Source organism: Oryza glaberrima, chromosome 7, assembly GCF_000147395.1.
Source record: "Oryza glaberrima chromosome 7, OglaRS2, whole genome shotgun sequence".
NCBI classification, from domain to species: Eukaryota; Viridiplantae; Streptophyta; class Magnoliopsida; order Poales; family Poaceae; genus Oryza; species Oryza glaberrima.
The window spans coordinates 12398843-12419224 of NC_068332.1; the positions used below are offsets into that span (position 1 = coordinate 12398843).

Here is a 20382-nt window from a genome sequence, read left to right on the forward strand (position 1 = left end):
AAGCGGCTACGGCTATACGTCAAAACGGATTCTCCCCTAATGTAAGGCTCTTATTTTCCCTACGGCTTATACACAGCTACTAAAATTTATAAAATTGAAATTTTAGAGTTTAATTTTAAAGATGATTTCAAGATTTTTTTTATCATAGTTTATTTTTTAGCATTTGGTTTTTAAATTGCTAAGAATTTTACACATAAATTATTAGGCCAACCAATGTCTGCTCAAGTGGTGTTTTTAGCATGAAATGATGGTGGCTTAAATATTAAATTTTGGTCCATGAAGTTTTCTAATATTGCCATCATATTGTTTTAATTTAGATAGAAATCCAAAATTTTACAGTAGACGCTAAATAAAAAAAACATGTACGAAATCATATCCTAGCTCAAATCAATGCCTCACCCCAGAACTGAAAGTGGTTCCCTCCTTAGCTCTTTGCCGCTGGTCCTTGCGTCGCCCATCGTCGCCGGCTTCCCACGACGCATGGGTCTCCCTTCTTCGGTAATGCCCTGTAAAGTTCGTGTCATGTTAGGTATTATATAAGGTGTTTGGGTAGTGGGTACTAATAAAAAAACTAATTACAGAATTCGTAAGCAAACCGCGAGACGAATTTATTAAGCCTGATTAATCCGTCATTAGCAAATATTTACTGTAGCACTATATTGTCAAATCATGGAGCAATTAGGCTCAAAATTTTCGTCTCGTAAATTAGTCGCAATCTATGCAATTAGTTATTTTTTAGCCTATATTTAATACTTAATGCAGATATTTAAACGTTCGATGTGACATGGTGTACAATTTTTATGTGGGAACTAAACGGGGCCTCAGTATTGGAGGGTCTCGATGGGGTGGTGCACATCGGAGTGCAAATCAATGTCTTGACGAGTGCCTGTCCTCCTATTTGGCCACCGCCGCTGCTTCTCTCCTTTACGACGACGTGGATATCTCAGTGGGCTAGCGTGTGCGGATTAGACACCAAGGATGTGAACGAGCTTGATGGCAGCCATGCCACCGCAAGGCTAGGAAGGAGGGACCGGAGCATATCGGTGCGGCATGCCGATGGGCAATGAGCTCTTCAGTTATGCAAATACGAGCCATTTGGGGCAGTGAGTCCCTAGGTGGTGCAGATCAAGACTCCATGTGTGCTCCCTCGCATCCCCTTTCTCATGGGTGGTGCATGTGGACCTCGTCTTGGTGTGTAGGGGTAGGAGGGAATCAATGGCTTGACGGGGCGGCTCTCTCCAAGTGACGCTGCTACCTCAGTGGGCCAGCAATGCAGATTAGTCACCGAGGACGTGGACGGGTTCTGTAGAAGCCACGCCGCAAGGCTACGCAGGAGGGTGTAGGATCTAAGATATCGACTAAAATAAAAGGGTGGAGGGTGTTTGAATATGCAATTTTAAAATAAATAACATGTAATCAAAACTAACCTTAGTTGCTATGCTAGGCAACCTAGATTAAGTTTTGCAATTCTAAGTACGCCACCTGATAATTTTGCTCATTGTAGTCATGCACCTCCGTGGTTCTTTGCACCTGGGTAGTACCAGGACCCTTGTGCCCCAAACATTCCTCATGCTGTAGTTCCCTCCAGTCCGTTTCCGGGTTAGGTTAGGGGAAGATTCGAGCAATTGCCTTCGTGGATCCAAACATGCTAGCACGGTAGCCGTGGCTTCTTCCTCGAGTCATGTCATGATCGCACACTCGAAGAAAGAGCTTTACAAGTGGCATTGCCCTTATTCACTCACGCGATATTGCTGGATCGGGCTTTCGCCCATTGTCCAAGACTCCCCACTGCTGCCCCTCGTGGGAGTTTGGGCAGTGTCTAAGTCCTAGTGTGGCTGATCATCCGAAAAGACCAGCTAAGCATCATTGGCTTGGTCAGCCTTTACCCGACCTTGAGGTGAGCCCAACTTCACCGGTGAGCCCAACTTCACTAAACCCCATCGTCAAGGGATGGGCATGGCGGGAGCCGATCACGAAGTGGTATATACAAGCCTCAATCACAAGGGGTAATTCTTCCTTCACTCGGAAGGTGGTGAACTCCGAACTACTCACAATCAAGACTGGTCCTCCTCCACAATCTTCTCGAAGAGGTCACCAGACAACTCCTCCAAACTATCTGGGAGGCGGCAACCTCCAAGAGTAACATGCAGCAACTCGACTCCATATGACAAGTGTCGTACTACCTCAAACAATAATGCAATGCACTTGACTTGGAGTATTCAAGTGGTGTGAGAGCGGATGCAAGGGGTCAAATGAAATGAATCTAGTGACAAAAGACTCCCTTGCTACAAGTGGGTGTATGTTTTGGCGGTGGGGAGGGGAGGAGGGGTAGTTGAATGACCAGTATAGAGCTGTGTCTGATGGACCGACCCCTTACACAAACAATTTAAAAATTATTTGTTGGTGTGCATTTAATGTACTGCCAGATCGACAAGCATGGGGTCTGGACCGATTGGCTTGGTCCATTAGTGTAACCTACCGGACATTCATGGGCCAACCATCCCAAGGGCCCGGTTCGTTCGGCCTTATCCAAAAGGGTTGGCCAACACCTAGACTGACCAGTTCATCCGACCTCTACTGAAAAACAAAGATAAGAGCTTACAAGTGCAATCTCAAAGTCACAATGCAATGCTCTAGTGTGGCCTATTGATCACCTCATCATTACCAAGTTACCACACCTCTTGATAATCTGGCAAACTAGGACATAAACCTATTACAAAATTTCGATTGCCCAACACCTCAATCGACAAAGGGACTAGATTTACTGTTTTTCAACCTTCGCCTTGGACCATCAAATTTTAATCTGTGGCATCCAATCTTGGCATGTGGATCTAAGTGAAATTACATTTCAAATAAAATAGTTAGTCCATAGTTAGTACTTATCATTAATTATCAAAATTAATAGCATGCCGTAGATGCTTAAGAGGGACATGAGCAGATCGGGGCAGCTGCTGATGAGCTCTCCAGTTATGTAGATCTAGGCGGCGAGCTCCAAGACAATGTGGATCGAGACTTCTGGTACGTTCCTTGGATCCCCTCTCATATGTTTAGAAAGGGACAACATGTGTTGCTTGTGCGAGGAGACATCCCGTTGGTTGCTTCTAGTTGAGGCAACGTTGTCGTGCAAAAGCCACATGGGGCCTAGTGAAGGCACTCACCACATTCCCTATCTCTTCAATGGTAAGATGTGTGCTACGTGGACTAAGAAGGGCGCTCGTCATGTAGGTGCATTGTGCTACATGGTAAGATTCTTTAGTGGATTCGGTTAAGGAAAGATCACAATTAGCCGATGGAAAGCTTATCCAGAAGAGACCGAGTTTGAGAAGGAGTCACGAAGACCACGACATGGTAGTTTAATTCTATCTATTAACTAGGCAGGGTTTAATAATTTTCCTTTATCTTTAGAAAGTTTTTCTAGTGTCCGATCAGGACTTGTGTTTTTCCTTTTGTCTTTAGAACACGTATGTCGTGTTCGATATGTACTAGTATCTGCCCATGAGTATAAATATGTACACCTAGGGTCCCTGTAATCTATTTGACATATCGATACAACTAACCTCGGCACATCGCCACCCTCTTTTTCGAGGTTTTTACTTATCACCGGTGGAACTTGGCACCTGACGCGGGGCTACATCGGCTTCGATCTTCGGTGAAGGGGTAAGCCCTATGTTCCGCCTGCCATGGCAATTGTATCGGCTACATTGGCGTTGTTTAACGCTTCATCGCTTTGACCTCTTAGATTGCTCTGGTTCAGTCTGTATCTTTACCTACCTGATATCTCGATTTTATCTTTAATTGCAATGTGTTTAGAGACACATCGGTTTAGTTGGGACTATCTCGGTTAGGTCTGATCTTCTGACTTAGTCAATATATTTCTATAATCAGAATGTTGTTTTAGGTAGATTCGTTATATCCATCACATTAGATAGATTTATCGGCTCATTGAGTATTGGATTATTATATACAATCTTGTGCTGCATCGGTTAAGTATGACCTACTAGATTGTCGTTGAAAATCTAAGTCTTGTTAAGATGATAGATTCATGCTAATGTTTCATCAGAGTGTTAGCCGATATCTTATCTGATGTGTTAAATTTCTCTTTGATGGTTTTACTGTCTTGGTTAAATTTAATACATGATCACCCTGAAAACAATCAAAGGCTCGACTGTTTAGACCTTATACTTCCTTTCATACTTAGTGCTGCATGATCAATTGGGTTTGACCTACTAATTTGCTCTTTAGTTGCCGATAAAGGTAGCACCGGGGTTTCAGTCGATAAGTTATCTATATGTTGCATCAGTTTATAAGGATTATATATAAGTTGATTTTAACCGATTGCAGCAAAGCCGATTCGTTCTTTACTTCATTATATTATCATCGGCTGATTGGATTGTTTATTCAAGTTCTTTCATTGTTTATCTAAGTGTCAGGATATACATTAGACATATAGCCGATTATTCAAAACTCTATCAACATCGGCTTGTTAGTTGCATGATCAAACTGACTGGCATACCTACATCTCATCAAAGTTTAGGATCTGCATTGGAGCTAAGCAGATCTCCCAGGCCTTCGTGTTATTTTTCGTGTCAATAACCACTCACGAGCTGTCCCGTGTAACCAATGAGTACTCTTGACAAGAGTCATCTTCAACCGGACATTTTCACTAATAGTTGAATAACTCCTCTGCTCAACTATAAAACTTGAGAGTGTTTAGTTCCCGTGCCTGGAATCATTTTCTCATCTATTGGATAACAATTCAATGGTTAATATTTTTCCTCTATTACTTATTTAAAAAAGTACCTTATTTAATTAATAGAAGTTTGGATGTATAAATTACTCTTAACATAAACACGAAACAACAAATTACCGTTCATAAAAGTTTATGAAGTTACAAGCAAAATATATTTAAATTTGGATAAAAATAAAGTAAATCCACATACAGCAATAAATTGTACACTATGTAGCACTATAATAGTAGACTTAGCGATATGCAATTTTAGATGACTGAAAATTTACAAAGTTTTATCTCAATTTTGATTGATACAATAACATTTATATTATAAAAAGGTACTTTAAACCCTCTAAACTTTCAACTAGCAAATCCTTTTAAGAAAGTCGAAACTCTATTGAACTTAACCAATTACATTTGAGGTGATACAACTGTACTTAAACGAGAGAAAACATAAATCACATGGAGAATTAAGGGCCATCAATCCGAAAATTATAGATCGCTACTCGCGCTCCTATGTAAAAAACTCCCTAGCCACCCACTCCAATCTCTGATATGCCACAACAATAATATCCTGTAAACCTGGCTTCTGAAGGATAGCCAGGAAACCCAGTTTGTAGGAGCCAATAAGTAATCAAAGATATAACCTGCAAAGGAGAAAAAAAAATCTTTCTGTTGTCTAAAACCACAACATTCCTACATAATAATAAGTTAATAACGATCAACATAAGTAGGACAAAATACCTCAACTCTTTGGACAACCGCAAAAACTCGTGAATGCCACAAAAAATATGAAACTTTCTACTCAGTGTTCTAAAACCCACTGGACTTTCAACTTGTAAATGGATACTGAAATTATGAACTCTATGCCAGGTTGTTTGAAACTTCAATGGGAATAAAAAAAAAACTGCACCGAATGGATACTTTCTACTTTTGGAAAACAGATTTGCCAAAAAAAAAATGTTGACATGTTTGTTTGGAAAACTGTCGATTATTTTGTGGACCAATCTTTATATATGATTTTAAGGTCCAATCCCGGATTTCTCATTGGGCCACGTGGCACCACGTTTGTGCTCCATCCGCATTCTCGGCTTGAGAACGTGCCACGTATTCGCACCCATCGCATAGCCGTTAGATGGCATATCAACGGTAAAAAAAAAACGTCCGGACGACCTAAATATAAAATTGCAAGTTTTGAAAGAGGGATTTTACAAAAACGTGTGTTCTCATCAGGAAGAGTCTGGAGTATTGGAGAAAAATACGAAAAAATCGCAAGAAAAGCAATGGATTCCTATCTCCTACTCACCGTGCCACGGCCCTGCCACGATCTGCGTCGCCGGCACCTCTGCTTCGGGTGATGATGAGGAGGGGGTGATGGTGGCTCGTTCTACGCGGCCTACTCCGCCTGGACAAGCGCCGCCGGGGGACGCGAGAGGCGGTGGTCGCAGCAGTGCAGGAGCTCCTGCGGCGCGTCGGCGACGGCGACATGATTTCCGTTCTCCATCGCATCGCAGATTCCGGCGGAGCCAGTGGCCCCCTATAAAAGCTCGCGCCATCGATGTAGTCGGTCGACCATCGTCGCCGCAGTCACAGCCACGCTCACCCAAGGTCGGGCTCCCCTCCGCCCCTGACTCCGATGCCTTGATACCTGCGCCGCCGGATGCCGCTCCCGCTGGGCCCTGTGCCCACCGCGCTCGCGTCGTCGTGGGAATCGAATGGATAAGGATTGAAAGGGAATAGTTGACTTTGCCTTTTCTTTCCTCCGTTGGTAGTAATATATGGATGGACTGCGTTTTTTCTTTTCTTTTTTTAAGTCCATATCCCTCTCAAACACGGCCCAGCTGCATCGCCCTGGTGATTTGGGCTATATGAGCCCAAAGTGAGCTACAGATTGATCTGGGCTGGATATAGCAGTACTAGGTGTAATTTGTTTCGAGCTAGATCTTTTTGACAAGATTTTCAGCAAATATATTGGTTACCCAACGTTACATGGGCCGGAAAAAAAGAAGGCTAAAATGCAATTTCATTTAGGTAATTGTTAAAAAAAAAGGGTCTTCCGAACAATTACATCAATTGACCTGCCGCCTAGGTAGATCAATCGTGCTGCCCAAAACGGCACCAACCTAAGCTAATACTAATTAGATTCTAGAATAAATTTTAAACCTAAAAGAGTTGTTATTTGGAAACATTTATTTAATTACCCCCATCAAAACATTCTACATACTAGCACATTAATATTTTCTACTTGTTGGCCCATTACGTATTAAAGTTGCGTCTCTTTTAAGATATTATTTTGAGCCAGCTCGTGCCTAATCGAAGAATTGATATCGAAAACTTCATAAATAGTGTTGCATGTGAAACTTTTACCAGTTTCCGTATTTTGAGATGTTATTTTGAGCTTAAATATTTTGCAAGTTTCCGTTTATATAAGTGTAACATGTTTGTTGGGAATTAAATATTTTCAGAATTGTATTATGGTTGCTTGGTTCATTTTGTATTCCATATCATATATATCTAAGAAATTAAACTAATTCTAAATAACTCTGCAATATTATATATCCTAAACGAAAAATATAAACATTCACAGGTCATTTTTACTTGGTGCTCCAAAGGCGCGCCCATTTTCTAGTAGATTCCTATCAAGATTAGTGCGAGGAAGATTGGCAAAAAAATTAGGGCTGGTGTGGTTAAAAGGAAAAATAAAGGGTTTAAGTTCGTAAGAATTAATACATATCAATGCCATTCGGTTTGTAGGTGTAGAAAAATTTTCCCTCCCCTGTAAGTTGTAGAGCGAAAAACAGAGCAAGCCCACTTTTGTGTACTATTATAGTCAAAGTTCTATTGTAACCAAACGTTTCATATGCACACAAGTCTTTCTGTGCAAATACTGTACACACCAATTAACAAATATCACTAAAAATTCTAGAAAAAATTACATGTATCTTCAAAAGTATTATATCTGCATGTAAGGTTTAATTTTCAAATTCATCATATATAGAGAAACAAAAGACAAGATTCTCACAAACTTATAGTCTTAAAACTAACAGATTTTTTATTTTTTATAACTAAAATATAATGAATTTTAGGTTAAAATTTTACATGGAAGTGTAGTACTATTGAAATTATATGCACAATCTTTCCTAGATTTATTGCTGATATTTGTTAGTTGGTGAATACGGAGTGTGCATACAAAGCTTGTGTGCACAGTATATGGTCTGTTTGTAAGGGTTTCAACTCCTAAATTTAATTTCAAGGGTTGGGCCTGGAGTGTAGTTGTGAAGCAGCCTAAATATAGCTCCACCGATCTAATTCAATGTGTGCGAGCACTCTAGCCTACTCCACTCCCCTTTTGAGTGGAGCTGAAATCGTTTGGTTGTGTTCCAGCATAAAAGATAATTAGCATGCGCGTGCCTACCAGCGAATGTCCTACGCGGGTCTCACATAATTTTTTTTTCGTGCGCATGATTTTATTTTGGCGATTTATTTTATTTTTCGTGAATTTTTTTAATCACGTGCGAATGTGAGTCAAAAAGTTCTTAAAATTTTTAGTTAAAAGTTTTAAAATTTGAGTTTGAATTTTTTTTAAAAAAATTAAGTTGAATGTTTTCAAATTTGAGTTGACAGTTTTTGAATCTGAGTTGAATATTTCAAATTTTGATTTGAAAATTTTCAAATCCGAGCTGAAAGTTTTCAAATTAAGTTTAAAGTTTCAAATATGGACTTGAAAGTTTTCAAGTATGGGTTGAAAAGGTTTTAAATCTGAGTTGAAAGTTTTCAAACCTTAACTAAAAAATTTCAAAATATAACTTGAAAATTTTTAAATATAAGTTTAAACTTTCAAATCTGGATGTGAAAGTTTTCGAATCTAAGTTGAAAACATTTCAAATTTTGATTTGAAAATTTTCCGAGTTAAAAGTTTGTTTCAGTAAAAAAAAAGCGGGAGGAATTTTTCCGGAGATAACAATGAGAAACACACTGGGAAGATTTTTTATTTGGGAATTGCTAGACAACTGCCTGCTGAAAATTTTTGTTCTATCAGCTGAATATGAGGGCGTTGGATTTGTTTCCAAGATTCGTGCTAGGAGTTTTAGGCCCACACATTCATCCGGGCGCTGGACCCGTCGCTCTCACTGGCTCGTTGCGTGCCTTCACCGTGGACCCCATGCAAAACTCAGACTCGATTTTTTTCCTCATTCACTCACGCAAGAAGAAAAGAGAGAGAGGGAGAGGGGGGGGGGGGGGGGGGGGGGAGTGGGGATTGGATAACGCGGGGGTTCTCACCGGCGGCGACGCCGCATCGTGGGTGTGATGCTATCGTCGTCTCCTCCGGCGGGTGGAGCTCTAGAGCTTGGTGTCGGCTCCAGCGGACGCGCCGCCTGCGGTTGCGCTTATCTGCGAGGCAGGGATGGCGGTAGGGGAGGCAATCTCGACAGCTCCGATGGTCGTCAGCGTGTTTCTACAAAGCTTTTTGTCGGGAATGGCGATGGAGCCTCAACGCTTCCTGTGTCACTAGGAGAGCCGAATAGGACCAATCTGTTGGATCTCGGCATGGGATCCTGCAAAGGCTCAACCAGCGAGCAACTCGAAGGCCACACAGCTCCACACGGTGAGCTTACCTTTAGCACGATGCTATATGATTTTTGTATTTGTTCCGTATTTTGAATATGTTGCACGTTTTGTTTGGATGTCAATATATCTGTTGACAGAAAATCCCACTTCCTATCTTTCAAATTTTGAACCGTCGGATACACTTCGAGATTCGTGCAGAGGTATTAACCTAACACTCCTCTCGTTCCCCTCCCCTCGCTCATGTCGCCGCCGCCACTCCCTCCCATCACGCATTCCACCGCCACCGCCCGATCCCCCGCCGCCACCGCCCCGCCGCGCCGCCGCCCGCCTCGCCGGCTGGCCGAAGGGCGTCAACGGCGCCGGCGAGGCCCCCCGGCCGGCCCCTTCCCTTCCCTCTCCTCTTCTTTCCTCAAGCGGATGGCGGCGCACTGTCCCCGTGCCGCCGTCTTCCCCGTCTCCGGCGGCAGGGCACCACCACCAGCCGCCTCCTCCTAATACACCCTTCTGCTTTGCCCCCGCCGCCTACACCGGCCCACCGCCAGCTTCCGACCCCGTGGCTTCGGCGGCGCCCGCCGCCGCCTCGCCGCCCACCAGATCCACCGCCCACCTCCGGGCTGCCGCCTCCCATGGCCATCTCTCTAAAACCGGAACTCCTCCCTCTTCCCCCTCCCCCTCCCACCATTCCCACCCCCATCCCAACCCGGGACCCTAACCCGTAGGGTCCTCTGCCGGAGTCTAGGTGTCGCCGGCTGGAGAAGAAGAGGAGGTCGCCAGAGTTGGAGGAGAAGGCCCTAGAGCACGAATCGCAAAGTTCATCCGGTGGACCAAAATCTGCAAGATTTGGAGGTAGATTTTCTGTCGACAGATCGTTAGCATTTCCGTTTTGGTAGTAGATGGACCGACGGAGGAGTAGAAAGTTTTTATGATATGTGTGCCTTTTCAGATAGCTGGTTTTTTGGTGCCCTGATCTGGTTCAATATGTGAATAATATTTTGCATTTCTAAAAATTTTGTGGTCATGTAGATCCATATTTCTTGCATTGTTATCAATTTAGTTATCCAAAGCTAAAAGGTCTTATGTCTAGGGGGGTAGAATTATGTTTTCAGTGAATAGCAGTAGTTGTAGATGAAAAGCAGAAGTTGGAGTCGGGAATTGGTGGTGGAGGCAGTGCATGATTATGCAGCTGGAATTGATGGTGGCTTGTTTGTTTTATTTTGGATTAGATTTAAGGAATAATTGTGGATTTTTCTTATAAATTTTGATGGACACGTATTGATCTATATATGCTTTCTGTTAAGAGAACTTCGCAAACCTACATAAATCTTCAGAACTTTTGAAGTTTTGTAATACATTATGTTTTTTCACAAGGAGAGCTTAGTGACTCCATATCTGAGTAGCAAGTTTTCTTAGCATGCTACTGTAAGAGCAACTAGTCTGATACTACTATTTAACTGCATTTTGTTTTGTTATTACATAGATATGTGATCCTGAGTACCTACTTTTTTATGGTCGAGGAGGAGAGGAGAGGAGACTCTCTAGCTAGGAAGTACTCTTTGATTTGCAAAGCTTTGCTTTTCTTCAGGCAAAAGTAGTGTCAGGGGGTGCCCACCATATGCCAGGGAGGAGATGGCTCACTGAGCAGTGTAGTGTTTAGCTGGTACAATCATGTGCTCCAGCTTCTCCTTATTGACATGAGGAAAATTGTCTTCTTTTTTCATTATCCTTGGAGAAATTCTGACTCTCAACTATTGAGCGTGCGAGTTTGTATACTAGTGTGTGTGTATTTTTGGCCTCCTTCTTCTAGTAATTACTCTTTGGCAGATGTGGGGGAAACTATTAGAGAAATTGTTTTGTTCTCAGTAGTTTTTTAAAGTAAATTTCAATCATTTAGTTTTTGTCATGAGTAGTTCAATTAAGTCCTTAGATTTGCAATTAATTGACATTTTACGAAAGATTATTTACTCTGGTTCAATTAAGTACAATTTCTACTAAAATAGTTTTGAATTAAAATTTGATTCAGTAGTAAATTTTCTAAGTTTTTTTTGTCATATACTTACATTATTTAGTTTTACCAGCAATAAAACTAATTATGCTACTAACAGTACCTAATTCTGTCAATTTTGTTAGCTACTTCCTCCGTTACAAATTATAAGACTTTCTATCATTGCCCACATTCATATATATATATATATGCAATTTTGTAGGTTTTTCCTTTGTTATTTTGTTTTTGTCTATCATATTTGTCTTTGTCAACTTTTATAATTTTCGTACATATTAATCAAATTAATGCTCAATCTTCATAATAGTAACTAGCGTCGACGTGGCCATGATGCTATCGATGGCGGCGAACGGATTTTTAAGCATTTTGTCATTTTTTTTATATTTTGTCAGCATCTCACAATTTTAAAATTTTGTCATATTTGTGTTTGTATTTTGTCTTTGTCTTTGTCAGATTTTAAAATTTTCCTACATATTAATCAAGCTGGTGTGCTATCTAAATGATAGCAACTATAAAATCAAATTTTCCTCAAATTTTAATCTAAAGATCTACAGTTTTTTATCCCTGTCATGGCGGTCGTCTGTGTCCTCATTGTAGTCGCTTCCGTCCTCCTCAAGGGCCTCCTCCACCACCTCGGCCAGGTACGCCTCAAACTTCCTGCTGCTGTGTCTCCTTTTTCGGAACCATTCGCCAATTTGTGCCGCTTTCTCGCTCAAGTTTCTGATTTGTTTTTCTTAGTATGAGTTCAGAGCAAGAGGAGCATAGGGGCCATGGCCGACAATGCAACCAAAAGGCAAGTGTAACTGTGTATTCGGCTTTAAAATACTTTGAGAAACGACAATTCCAAATTCCAACTAGTAGTACATGTTTTGTGTTTCTTTTGTTAGAAATTTTTTGTCAAGTTCAGCTAAGCTCATTGACTTGGCAAGTTCTTGTTACATAGGATTGAACATGTATGCCACACACTGGTTCAATGTTACCTTCTCCATTTTAGTTCACTGTTATATTTTAATCTTTTTTTACACACTACCAATTCTTTGTGCTGATGATGTTGATCGATTTTTTCTATTTTTGGCAGGCACGCAGGATTTGTGAGGTGACATTGCGTGCTGCACATGATTTTTTTGTATTTGGGCTTTTTTATTCCCGTGATGGGATGTGGGCTCTGGACACGCGAACCAGTGGACTTCCTTTCTCATGTGGTGTGTTGCGGGCTATGGGCCATGTGAACTTAGTGGACTTTTTGTTGTATTTTTGTGTACAAGTTGTGATGGGCCTTTTGTTTCTTCACAAAAAGAGGTGGGCTATGGCCCAACAAAAAAACAGAAACACAGTCACGAGTTACGCTACTTTTTTTTTTCACGCGCATCGCTCATCTATGCGCGGATCGCACGGTCAGCCAAAAAAACGGCTGACAAACCCAAAATTTTCAGCTGCTTGTTACATAGACAGTACCTTTTTATTTAGGGAGAAGCTATATTTATGGCGTTATATTTTTCACCAAAAAATAGTCGGCATGTATTTACATTAAAAGTCTCTAAATTACATATGTAATTTTAGTGTATCTACAATATAAGTCTTAAAATTACATATGTAAGTCTTAAAGTTACATATGTAAATTCTAAACTTACATACCAATTACATATGTAAGTGGTGTATAAGCACTGTGTAAATTTGAATAAATATATAATTGCAAACAGAAAAACACAGGTGACTTTGGCTAGCGTCGTTGGTTTTAATTGCCAGTGTTCCAGCAGAATCGGTTCGTATTTGCGTTGCTCCTATACGGATCTCACAGAGAATCAAGCGGCTCGAAAATCGACTGTAACCAGGGCAAACATATGTCGACATAAATTTAGCAAAACCGTTTATTTATGCGGAACAAGAAACACGTAACAGATAAGTGGACCTACCGCTTTCTTCCTAATCCAATCTGCGCGCGGGATTTTTCCGGGAACGGCGCGTACGCGCTAATTAGTTACCCCAGGTGAAGTTGAAGCTGTGTCCAATATATACTCAATCCGTCCCAAAAAAATCTATTCATAGCATTTCAAGGTGGAATTAGTGGAGATAAAAAATAACTAAAATGCCCTTAATCATTGAAAAAAAAAGTAGTAATAGTAATAGGTTGGTAAAGGGTATTGAAGGAATAAAACTTCTCGTTTTACGTGCTGAGAGTAGATAGGGGGTAGAAGTTGGTTTATTGTGGGACAAAATTCAAACTCGAAGTTGAGTTTTTTTTTTTGGACGGAGGGAGTATATATGCTACCCAAATGTTATAGTTACAATGCAATTAACATATAACTATATTTGAAAAAAGAAATTATCAAAAGTTATATAGCTCAAAACTACCTTAATTAATTTATATTCTGTCTAACAGATTAAATTTTAGGTGCTGATAATTACATCTTTGAACTTTGATGATGATACGATCTCTGCGAAAAGATTTTCCTGAATAATATAAATCTGGCATTCTTGGACAATGGAACCCTATATCGACGAGAGATCGCTGTTACGTACGTCCGCGTACGCCATCTCGTCCCCTCATGGATGAGCTCGACGACATGGCTACTACCTTCCGGCGGTGGTCCGACGACCTCACCCCCGACCTCGTGTCACGCGTCGCCGACTGTTGCCCGGTCAAGGACTACGCCTCCTGCCGCGCCGTCTGCCGCGCATGGCGCTCCGCGCTCCCGTCGCTGGCCTCACGGCCGCTCGCCCCCGTCGCCGCCGCCGACGCCGGCGTCGCCGTGTCGCTCGGCGTCTGCTCCCAGAACGCGCGGCGCTGGAGCCGGCTCGTCGGCCTCCACCAGCCATCGGGGCTCGACGCCGAAACCTGCTGCTGCGTCGGCGGCACGCGCGACGGCTGGCTCGCCCTCGTCGGAGCAGCGGCGGGGAAGCCGGCGAGCGGCGCCGTGTTGCTGTTCAACCCGCTCACCGGCGCGGAGATCCCGCTGCACGCCTCGCTGTACGACCCCGAGTGCGAGCGGGCGCCCAAGGTCGTGTTCTCGCCGAGCCCGACGGCGCGCGACTTCGCCGCCGTGAGCATGTGCCGGCCCAACAGGCTCGCCGTTCAGAGGGCAACCGAGGGCTACTCCTCGAGCCTCGTCGTCGACATCGAGGCGCTCATGGACGGCGCCGTCGTGGCCGACATCGCGTACAGCGAGGAGGGCAAGGCCAAGGTGGTCTACTGCCTGACGACGCACGGCGCCGTGCACGTGCTCCACCTCGACCGCCGCCGCCGCCGCCGCGGCAGGCTGCGGGCCGTGGAGGTGGAGCCACTCGCGGCCGGCGCGTTCTCGACGCCGTACGACACCATCGCCCGGCACACGGACGCCAAGAGCGTGGCGCTCTGCGGCGGCGCGCTGTACCAGGTGTGGAGACGGCCGGGCGGCGCGGGCTCCGCCGTCGCGCCGGCGGGGATGCTGGACCAGCGTCTGCTCCGCGTCTCGGAGAGCGAGGTGTTCGTCCTGAGGTACGACCCGGGGGCGCGCGGGCCGCTTTGGGTGGAGGTGAAGGACCTCGGAGGCCACGCGGTGTTCCTCGGGGCAAACGACGCGGCGGTACGCGTCGTCGTGGACTCGTCGGAGTTGGTGGGCGACTGTCTCTACTACTGGGACAACACGGCGGCGCCGGAGGGAGGCTACGAGGCCTTCGTGTTCAACGTGGCGTCGAGGGGCTCCGCGCGGCGGCTGCCGGTGGCCGGAGGTGTGTCGAGCCCACTGTGGTATTTCTTGCCGGCTTGGGAGAAGACAAATTTGAAGAAGCCGGTACAATATGATGATAGCCTCCCGGTACAATATGATGATGAACCGGATATTGGCGCATGATCAGATAGCTTGTTTGGTTCTATGGTTACATCTTAATTAATCTATAGCTAGCATGTTACTCCCTCCGTCCCAAAAAAAAAAAAAAAAGCGAATTTAGGACTAGATGTGACACAGTCTAGTACAACAAATCTAGACAGAGATATATCCAGATTTATAGTACGGATGTGTCACATCCAGCGTTATAGATTGGTTTTTTATAAGACGGAGAGAGTAGGTTCTAAGGTTGGATCTTCGTTCACAAGTTAGTAATTTTTGTTACGTCTTTTTCCGTCTGGACATCATTCCAATATCATTTTTCACATTGTACTTTCAATTGAGTCGATACATAACATATGCATGAGTCGGAATTGCTAAACCATATTTGAAAGAAAAATGGAGGCCAAAGTTTGCAAAATTCTGCTCCGCTGAGTTTCTCCTACCTTTTTCGGATGATCAACCAAGCTAGGACTTAGACACGGCAACTTTAGCTACCTTCACTCCGACAACACCTCACAAGTCAAGGTTCAGGGTTGGGGTTGAGGTAGAAGGGGGCAAGACGGGTTTCCTCGAGCTTAGAAGGATGGCCATAGTGGTGGAGGGCTGACAAGTGGGGTGATGGACATGGGCGGATGGTGAGACTACAATGGCGCCATCGAGCAATAGGGATGTAGGAAGGCAATGGCGAGGCATCAGAGGTGGGGATGAGAGAGATGGAAACAAGAGGGGTTAGGAGGCACAGGTAGTGGTGGCGTTTACAGATGAGGAGGGAGCCTGACGCGGAGAAGACGATGGGGGTGGGGGCACCTTGCTGTCACCCAGATTGAGGAGAGGCAGGGAGGGGGATGTGGTGGGACTCGCCAACGTTGGCAAGTTCAGGGGATGGTGTGTTGGGGTGGGGAGGCGATGTCAGCGGTGGCGTCGATGCATGCTTTTTGAGAAAGATTGCATATAGCCATCGGGGAGAAGACGACAGATAAATAGGGTTGATTTACAATAGCAACATTGTCAGAGAAATAGAACAAGGATCCTACTCCATCAGCTACTTGGATATTTTGGGGACCACGATAGTCAAAGCGCGGACTGATGAAGGGACTTGAGTGCTATCCCAAGCCAGAGAAGATGACCCGACATCAGTATCAGTTCGGGATCGAGCTAGCTTTAGCTCGGGGACACGACAGTCGCCGCAACTAGGTTAGCGGCCCGAGGTCTTTTGGAGCGAATATACTTCATTAAGGATATTTGACCCGGTCTTTTGCGCAACCTTAGCCTGTCAATCCACATTAATTGCGGTGTATTTCAATTTCTATGGACAAATCACAGGTGACGCGGGGGTGTGGCTGTGCATGCCTTCTCTTGCTTGCCCACATCGCCCCAAAGAAAAAGGTGGGCCACGCGGTGCGCACTCCATACACACCCAATGCCTCCCCCCCTCTCCCGCCGTTTATTGGCTTTGGAGGCTGACCGGTGGGCCCCATCAACAACTAGGACGTACTTTATCTACCTTACTCCACGTGTCAACCAGTAAGTGAGTCTATCATATTCGGCCGCTCCGCTTGGAGGGACAGCAACAAAGACCCAGCTTACCAACTCTTTTGAGTTGGGTCCCACTTCTGTATGCATGTATGAACATTGTGGACTCCTCTTAAAGTATAAAAGAAGGATCCATGCAATAGAGAAAGGGTCAGGATGAGAAATTTAGAGTTAGAAAGAGAGCAAATTTCATCAAAAGAAACCGGTAAGAAAAGGAAAACCTAACAAAAATAAAAGGGGCATTTGTAAATTTGCCACCGGTTTTTTCAATATTGCAAGGATGCCACTCGAATGACAGTTCTAGCGGTATTTTTGCAATTTCTAGTAACAATTTTGCAATAACGATTTAAAATAGTAGTAAATTTGCAATTGCCCCAAAATAAAATGAGCAGCCTGCCAGGTCGACTGACCAAGTGCAGCGAGCCAAGCCGGGCTCCAGTCGATCGGTCAGAACCAACGGCCCCAAACGAAACGAAAAAAAATTTGTGAATAGAACTTTTATATACATATTCTTAGTGATCTAAAAGCAAGGCTAAAAAATAAACTTCGATGAAAAACCTCTAAAATCAACTTTAATTTTAAGGTTAAAAATTTAAATTTTGGCTGATAAGTATAAGCATAAGCGAAAAGATAATACCGCAATACTAATACATGACTTGAACGTTTGTCGAAACCAGAGTCGTTCCCTTATTGCCCCAAAACTAGCAAGGATTAAAAGGTACTTTCCTTCCAAACAACCAAAGAGATGAAATAACTGAAGAAGAGGCAAAGGAAAAAAATTCGAAAGAGCTGTTTCTCGCACTAATTCTGACAGAACGTCTTGGCAGTTCTCACAGCCAGAAACTACCTACAGACGCAAACCGATATGTTATGCGTATACTGAGCCTGGAATGATCAGCCACAAAATTGCACCGTCAGCGGAAGCGGATTTTAGTAAGTACTGCAGCTGCTTATTTTGAATTTAGATGCAATCAGTATATTTCATCCAGGTGTAACAGGCTAACAGCGAAACACAAGAGTGACTAAAAACTTTATTACTACACAGGTTACAGGTCGAAGTAATCCAAGCAAGTTCACTGACTTAAAAAGCAAACACAGCCCTATTCCTACAAGTAGCAATCCCAGTAGCAGCACGGGCCGCACAAAGCCAGCCAACCAAAACGAAGAAACCAAGTCAGGGGTAAATAGCACACAAGGGCCTAAGGGCGAGATCACTAATAAAGTTCAGAGGACACATTGATAAAATAAAATCCAGAGCGAGAAATTCTGATAGCTGACGCCTATCAATTATGCATGCAGATGATCATTAGTAAACATGACATTGGACGGGACAGTTAGCCCATTCCTGTAAGGCTGGAACCAAAGCAAACATGACCATCATGGATCACAGAAACAACATTCTCAAAACGAACAGTAAAGAATAGGGAGCCAGCTATTCAGCTTAGCATGACTTGCTGATCTCTGAACAGAAGCAACACAAGTCAATATAATTTTTATTTCATGTACCTTAGCCCAACATAAACCAAAAAGTAACTGAAATATGCCAGACATGTTAAACCGAATACTGTTCATGGTTGATGAATTTGATACGATGACCATATTCGAACATGATGACTTGAATTGCTCATACCTACATTGCCCAACAGAAAATAAACAACTTCATAGTAGTATCTCTGGAAGATGTCAATCGCAGCAGATCCAAGACGATGGATTTGTCCATTTTGCAACATGTTACTCTTGAGCATGAGATCAAAGATCAGTCAGTCCTTGCTAGTGATAACAATGTGCCATGATCTGAAAAGACACCAAGTAGGTAAGCACACATGACACAACTCAAAACCAACTGTCCAGCTCAAAATTTACAATTTGAAAAGCTATGTACTTAGAAGTAATTCCAAAGTTACCAGATTGGGTATGGGATGTGAGCTTCAGCTATGTCAGAATGTAACATAGTAATTTGTAAAGAAAATCTGAAGCAAGGCAAAAGGACAGTACTATATCAACAACGTTCTTTAAATATTTAGTAATACCCATTTTAGACTAATAGCCATTTCATGCTTCATCAACTACATCAGCAATTCCACGAAATAACGGAGCCTGGGAAGTTAGCCTCATCTATGCCAGAAATAACAGATTTTTTTTCTAGTAGTTAACATATAATACCATATCAACTTTCAGGCTCTTCTGATTTCCAATGCCATATATCATTCTCTCATATACACAAAACTGACTTTGTCAATCAATATAACAGATATAGCAGTTACATTATGACTAAGCAAATATATAGAAGCTGTAAAGAAAATGCAGGACAACAGACAAGCAAGGTTCAGTACACTACCAGGAGTGTAGAAGCTCATGTAGGGTAAGACGCTGAAGTAGACACCAGGCTCTTCAACCTTCTTGACCCGCTTTGACTTGAGCTCGATCGTGAATAAGCCAGCACCTGAGCTCACGAAGATGACACCCAGACCCTCTGCAGAGCCAACCACACATGCTCCATCACTGAGATCAGTGACGGGTATCGTTTTCTCCAGCTCGATGACCCTGCATATTACCCATTCTGCAGCCCCTTGTGGATTCACCTTCCTCGACCACACATAAAGGCTGGATCCCTCAATGCCGGCAAACCCCAGTAAACCATTCTCCATCACCGTGAGGGCAATGTAGTACATGTCCGATGTCGGCGGGTCAAACATAGATAAGCGGTTCTTTCCCCAGTTGTACTCGATGATTGTATTGCCGTTCCGAAGTGTGAAGTAGATTTCATCTCCGACAAGGGCACATCGCTTAGGATGGACATAAGGTGTGCGGTAGTATTCGCCTCTACTGCGGGCCGCCTGCCAACGCTCTTCCCAGGATTGATAGCCATCATCAAGAGTTGCTGGCGTGCTCCACACACCGGTCTCTGATGAATACACACTCCCCTTGACGAGTTCGTCGTCGTCATCTGTGGCCACGAAGACCACTCGGAAGGGGCCGCCGTGGCAGTCGAGGTGGTCACAGCCGCCGACGGCGCAGAACACTGCGGCGGTGTAGATCAGCCACGGGATGCCAGCTTCCGGCAGGCGGTGCTGCTCGCCCGTGACGGGGTCCCAGACGATGAGGCCGTGGTTCGACGCGTGGAGGAGGACGCGGCCATGGCGGCAGTCGAGGGCCCGGAGGAAGGCCGGGTCGGGGGAGAGGGGCGCCGCCGTGGTGCGGGCGATGCGCGGGGCGGGGTCCCCGTCTATGACCCGGAGCCTGTGGAGGACGCCGAGCAGCGGCGGGGATCCGTGGAAGGCGCGGTAGCGGCGGAGGAAGACGGGGTCGCAGATGGCGCGGAGCCATGCCTTGCAGACGAGGGAGGCGCGGAAGAGGTGCTCGGGCTCGTCCGGCCGGAGGCGGAGGAGGATCTCGGAGACGAGCTCCGGCGGGAGCGCGGCGATGGCGTCGTCCATGAGCTCCTCCGGCGAGGTCGTCGGCGGCGGGGGCGGGTGGACGCGAGGGTTTTGGGTGGGGATAGGCCGACAAGGGGAATTTAGGGGATTCTTCCAGGAAAATTGTAACCATGCCATTATAATTTTGTAAAATTTGAGATATGCCATCCTAACCCACATATCATTGACTTATGTCGGTTCTACATATCATTGAGATACCGATGGCATATCTTAAACTTTGAAAAATTATAATGGCATAGTTCCAAATTACCCATTCTTGTACTTGCCTGGGTTCGAAGCTGACCAGTGGCAAGGTCGGTTTCACAACTA

The 20382-nt window shown here is 44.2% G+C and overlaps 3 protein-coding genes and 1 long non-coding RNA gene across 6 annotated transcripts; 2 read left to right on the top strand and 2 right to left on the bottom strand.

The window, feature by feature from the left end:
* Positions 1–4910: 4910 nt before the first annotated feature.
* LOC127779884 (uncharacterized) lies at positions 4911–6461 on the bottom strand. Its single transcript, XR_008018739.1, has 2 exons — positions 6036–6461; positions 4911–5376 (listed from the first exon to the last, which is right to left on the bottom strand). It is a non-coding gene; the product is annotated as an uncharacterized LOC127779884 (long non-coding RNA).
* Positions 6462–8977: 2516 nt separating this feature from the next.
* LOC127778451 (uncharacterized) lies at positions 8978–12593 on the top strand. 3 transcript variants are annotated; one of them, XM_052305057.1, is made up of 4 exons: positions 8978–9335; positions 11844–11938; positions 12047–12090; positions 12376–12593. In XM_052305057.1, the coding sequence occupies exons 1-4, from the start codon at positions 9038–9040 to the stop codon at positions 12395–12397; spliced, it is 459 nt and encodes a 152-aa protein (XP_052161017.1). In that variant the 5' UTR covers positions 8978–9037; the 3' UTR covers positions 12398–12593. The 3 variants fall into 3 exon arrangements, 2 of the variants coding, with proteins under 2 accessions (XP_052161017.1, XP_052161018.1); XM_052305058.1 differs by having other exon boundaries at positions 11895–11938; XR_008018509.1 differs by lacking the exon at positions 12376–12593 and having other exon boundaries at positions 11895–11938; positions 12036–12095.
* A 1246-nt stretch (positions 12594–13839) lies between these two features.
* Positions 13840–15127, top strand: LOC127778640 (uncharacterized). The gene has a single exon (XM_052305260.1). It carries the CDS (start codon positions 13844–13846, stop codon positions 15125–15127), a length of 1284 nt encoding a protein of 427 aa, XP_052161220.1. The 5' UTR covers positions 13840–13843.
* Positions 15128–17245: 2118 nt separating this feature from the next.
* On the bottom strand, positions 17246–20142 carry LOC127778743 (uncharacterized). Its single transcript, XM_052305363.1, has 2 exons — positions 18975–20142; positions 17246–18430 (listed from the first exon to the last, which is right to left on the bottom strand). The coding sequence occupies exons 1-2, from the start codon at positions 20071–20073 to the stop codon at positions 18393–18395; spliced, it is 1137 nt and encodes a 378-aa protein (XP_052161323.1). The 5' UTR covers positions 20074–20142; the 3' UTR covers positions 17246–18392.
* Between the last annotated feature and the right edge of the window lie 240 nt (positions 20143–20382).

Excerpts from the sequence above, each read along its gene's own strand:
- LOC127778451 (XM_052305057.1), top strand. The coding sequence starts at position 9,038 with ATGCTATCGTCGTCTCCTCCGGCGGGTGGAGCTCTAGAGCTTGGTGTC. Across the intron at positions 9,336-11,843 it reads AGGCCACACAGCTCCACACG|ATCTACAGTTTTTTATCCCT; the intron begins GTGAGCTTACCT and ends TTTAATCTAAAG. Across the intron at positions 11,939-12,046 it reads TCCTCCACCACCTCGGCCAG|AGCAAGAGGAGCATAGGGGC; the intron begins GTACGCCTCAAA and ends GTATGAGTTCAG.
- LOC127778640 (XM_052305260.1), top strand. The coding sequence starts at position 13,844 with ATGGATGAGCTCGACGACATGGCTACTACCTTCCGGCGGTGGTCCGAC.
- LOC127778743 (XM_052305363.1), bottom strand. The coding sequence starts at position 20,073 with ATGGACGACGCCATCGCCGCGCTCCCGCCGGAGCTCGTCTCCGAGATC. Across the intron at positions 18,431-18,974 it reads CATGAGCTTCTACACTCCTG|ATCATGGCACATTGTTATCA; the intron begins GTAGTGTACTGA and ends GTGTCTTTTCAG.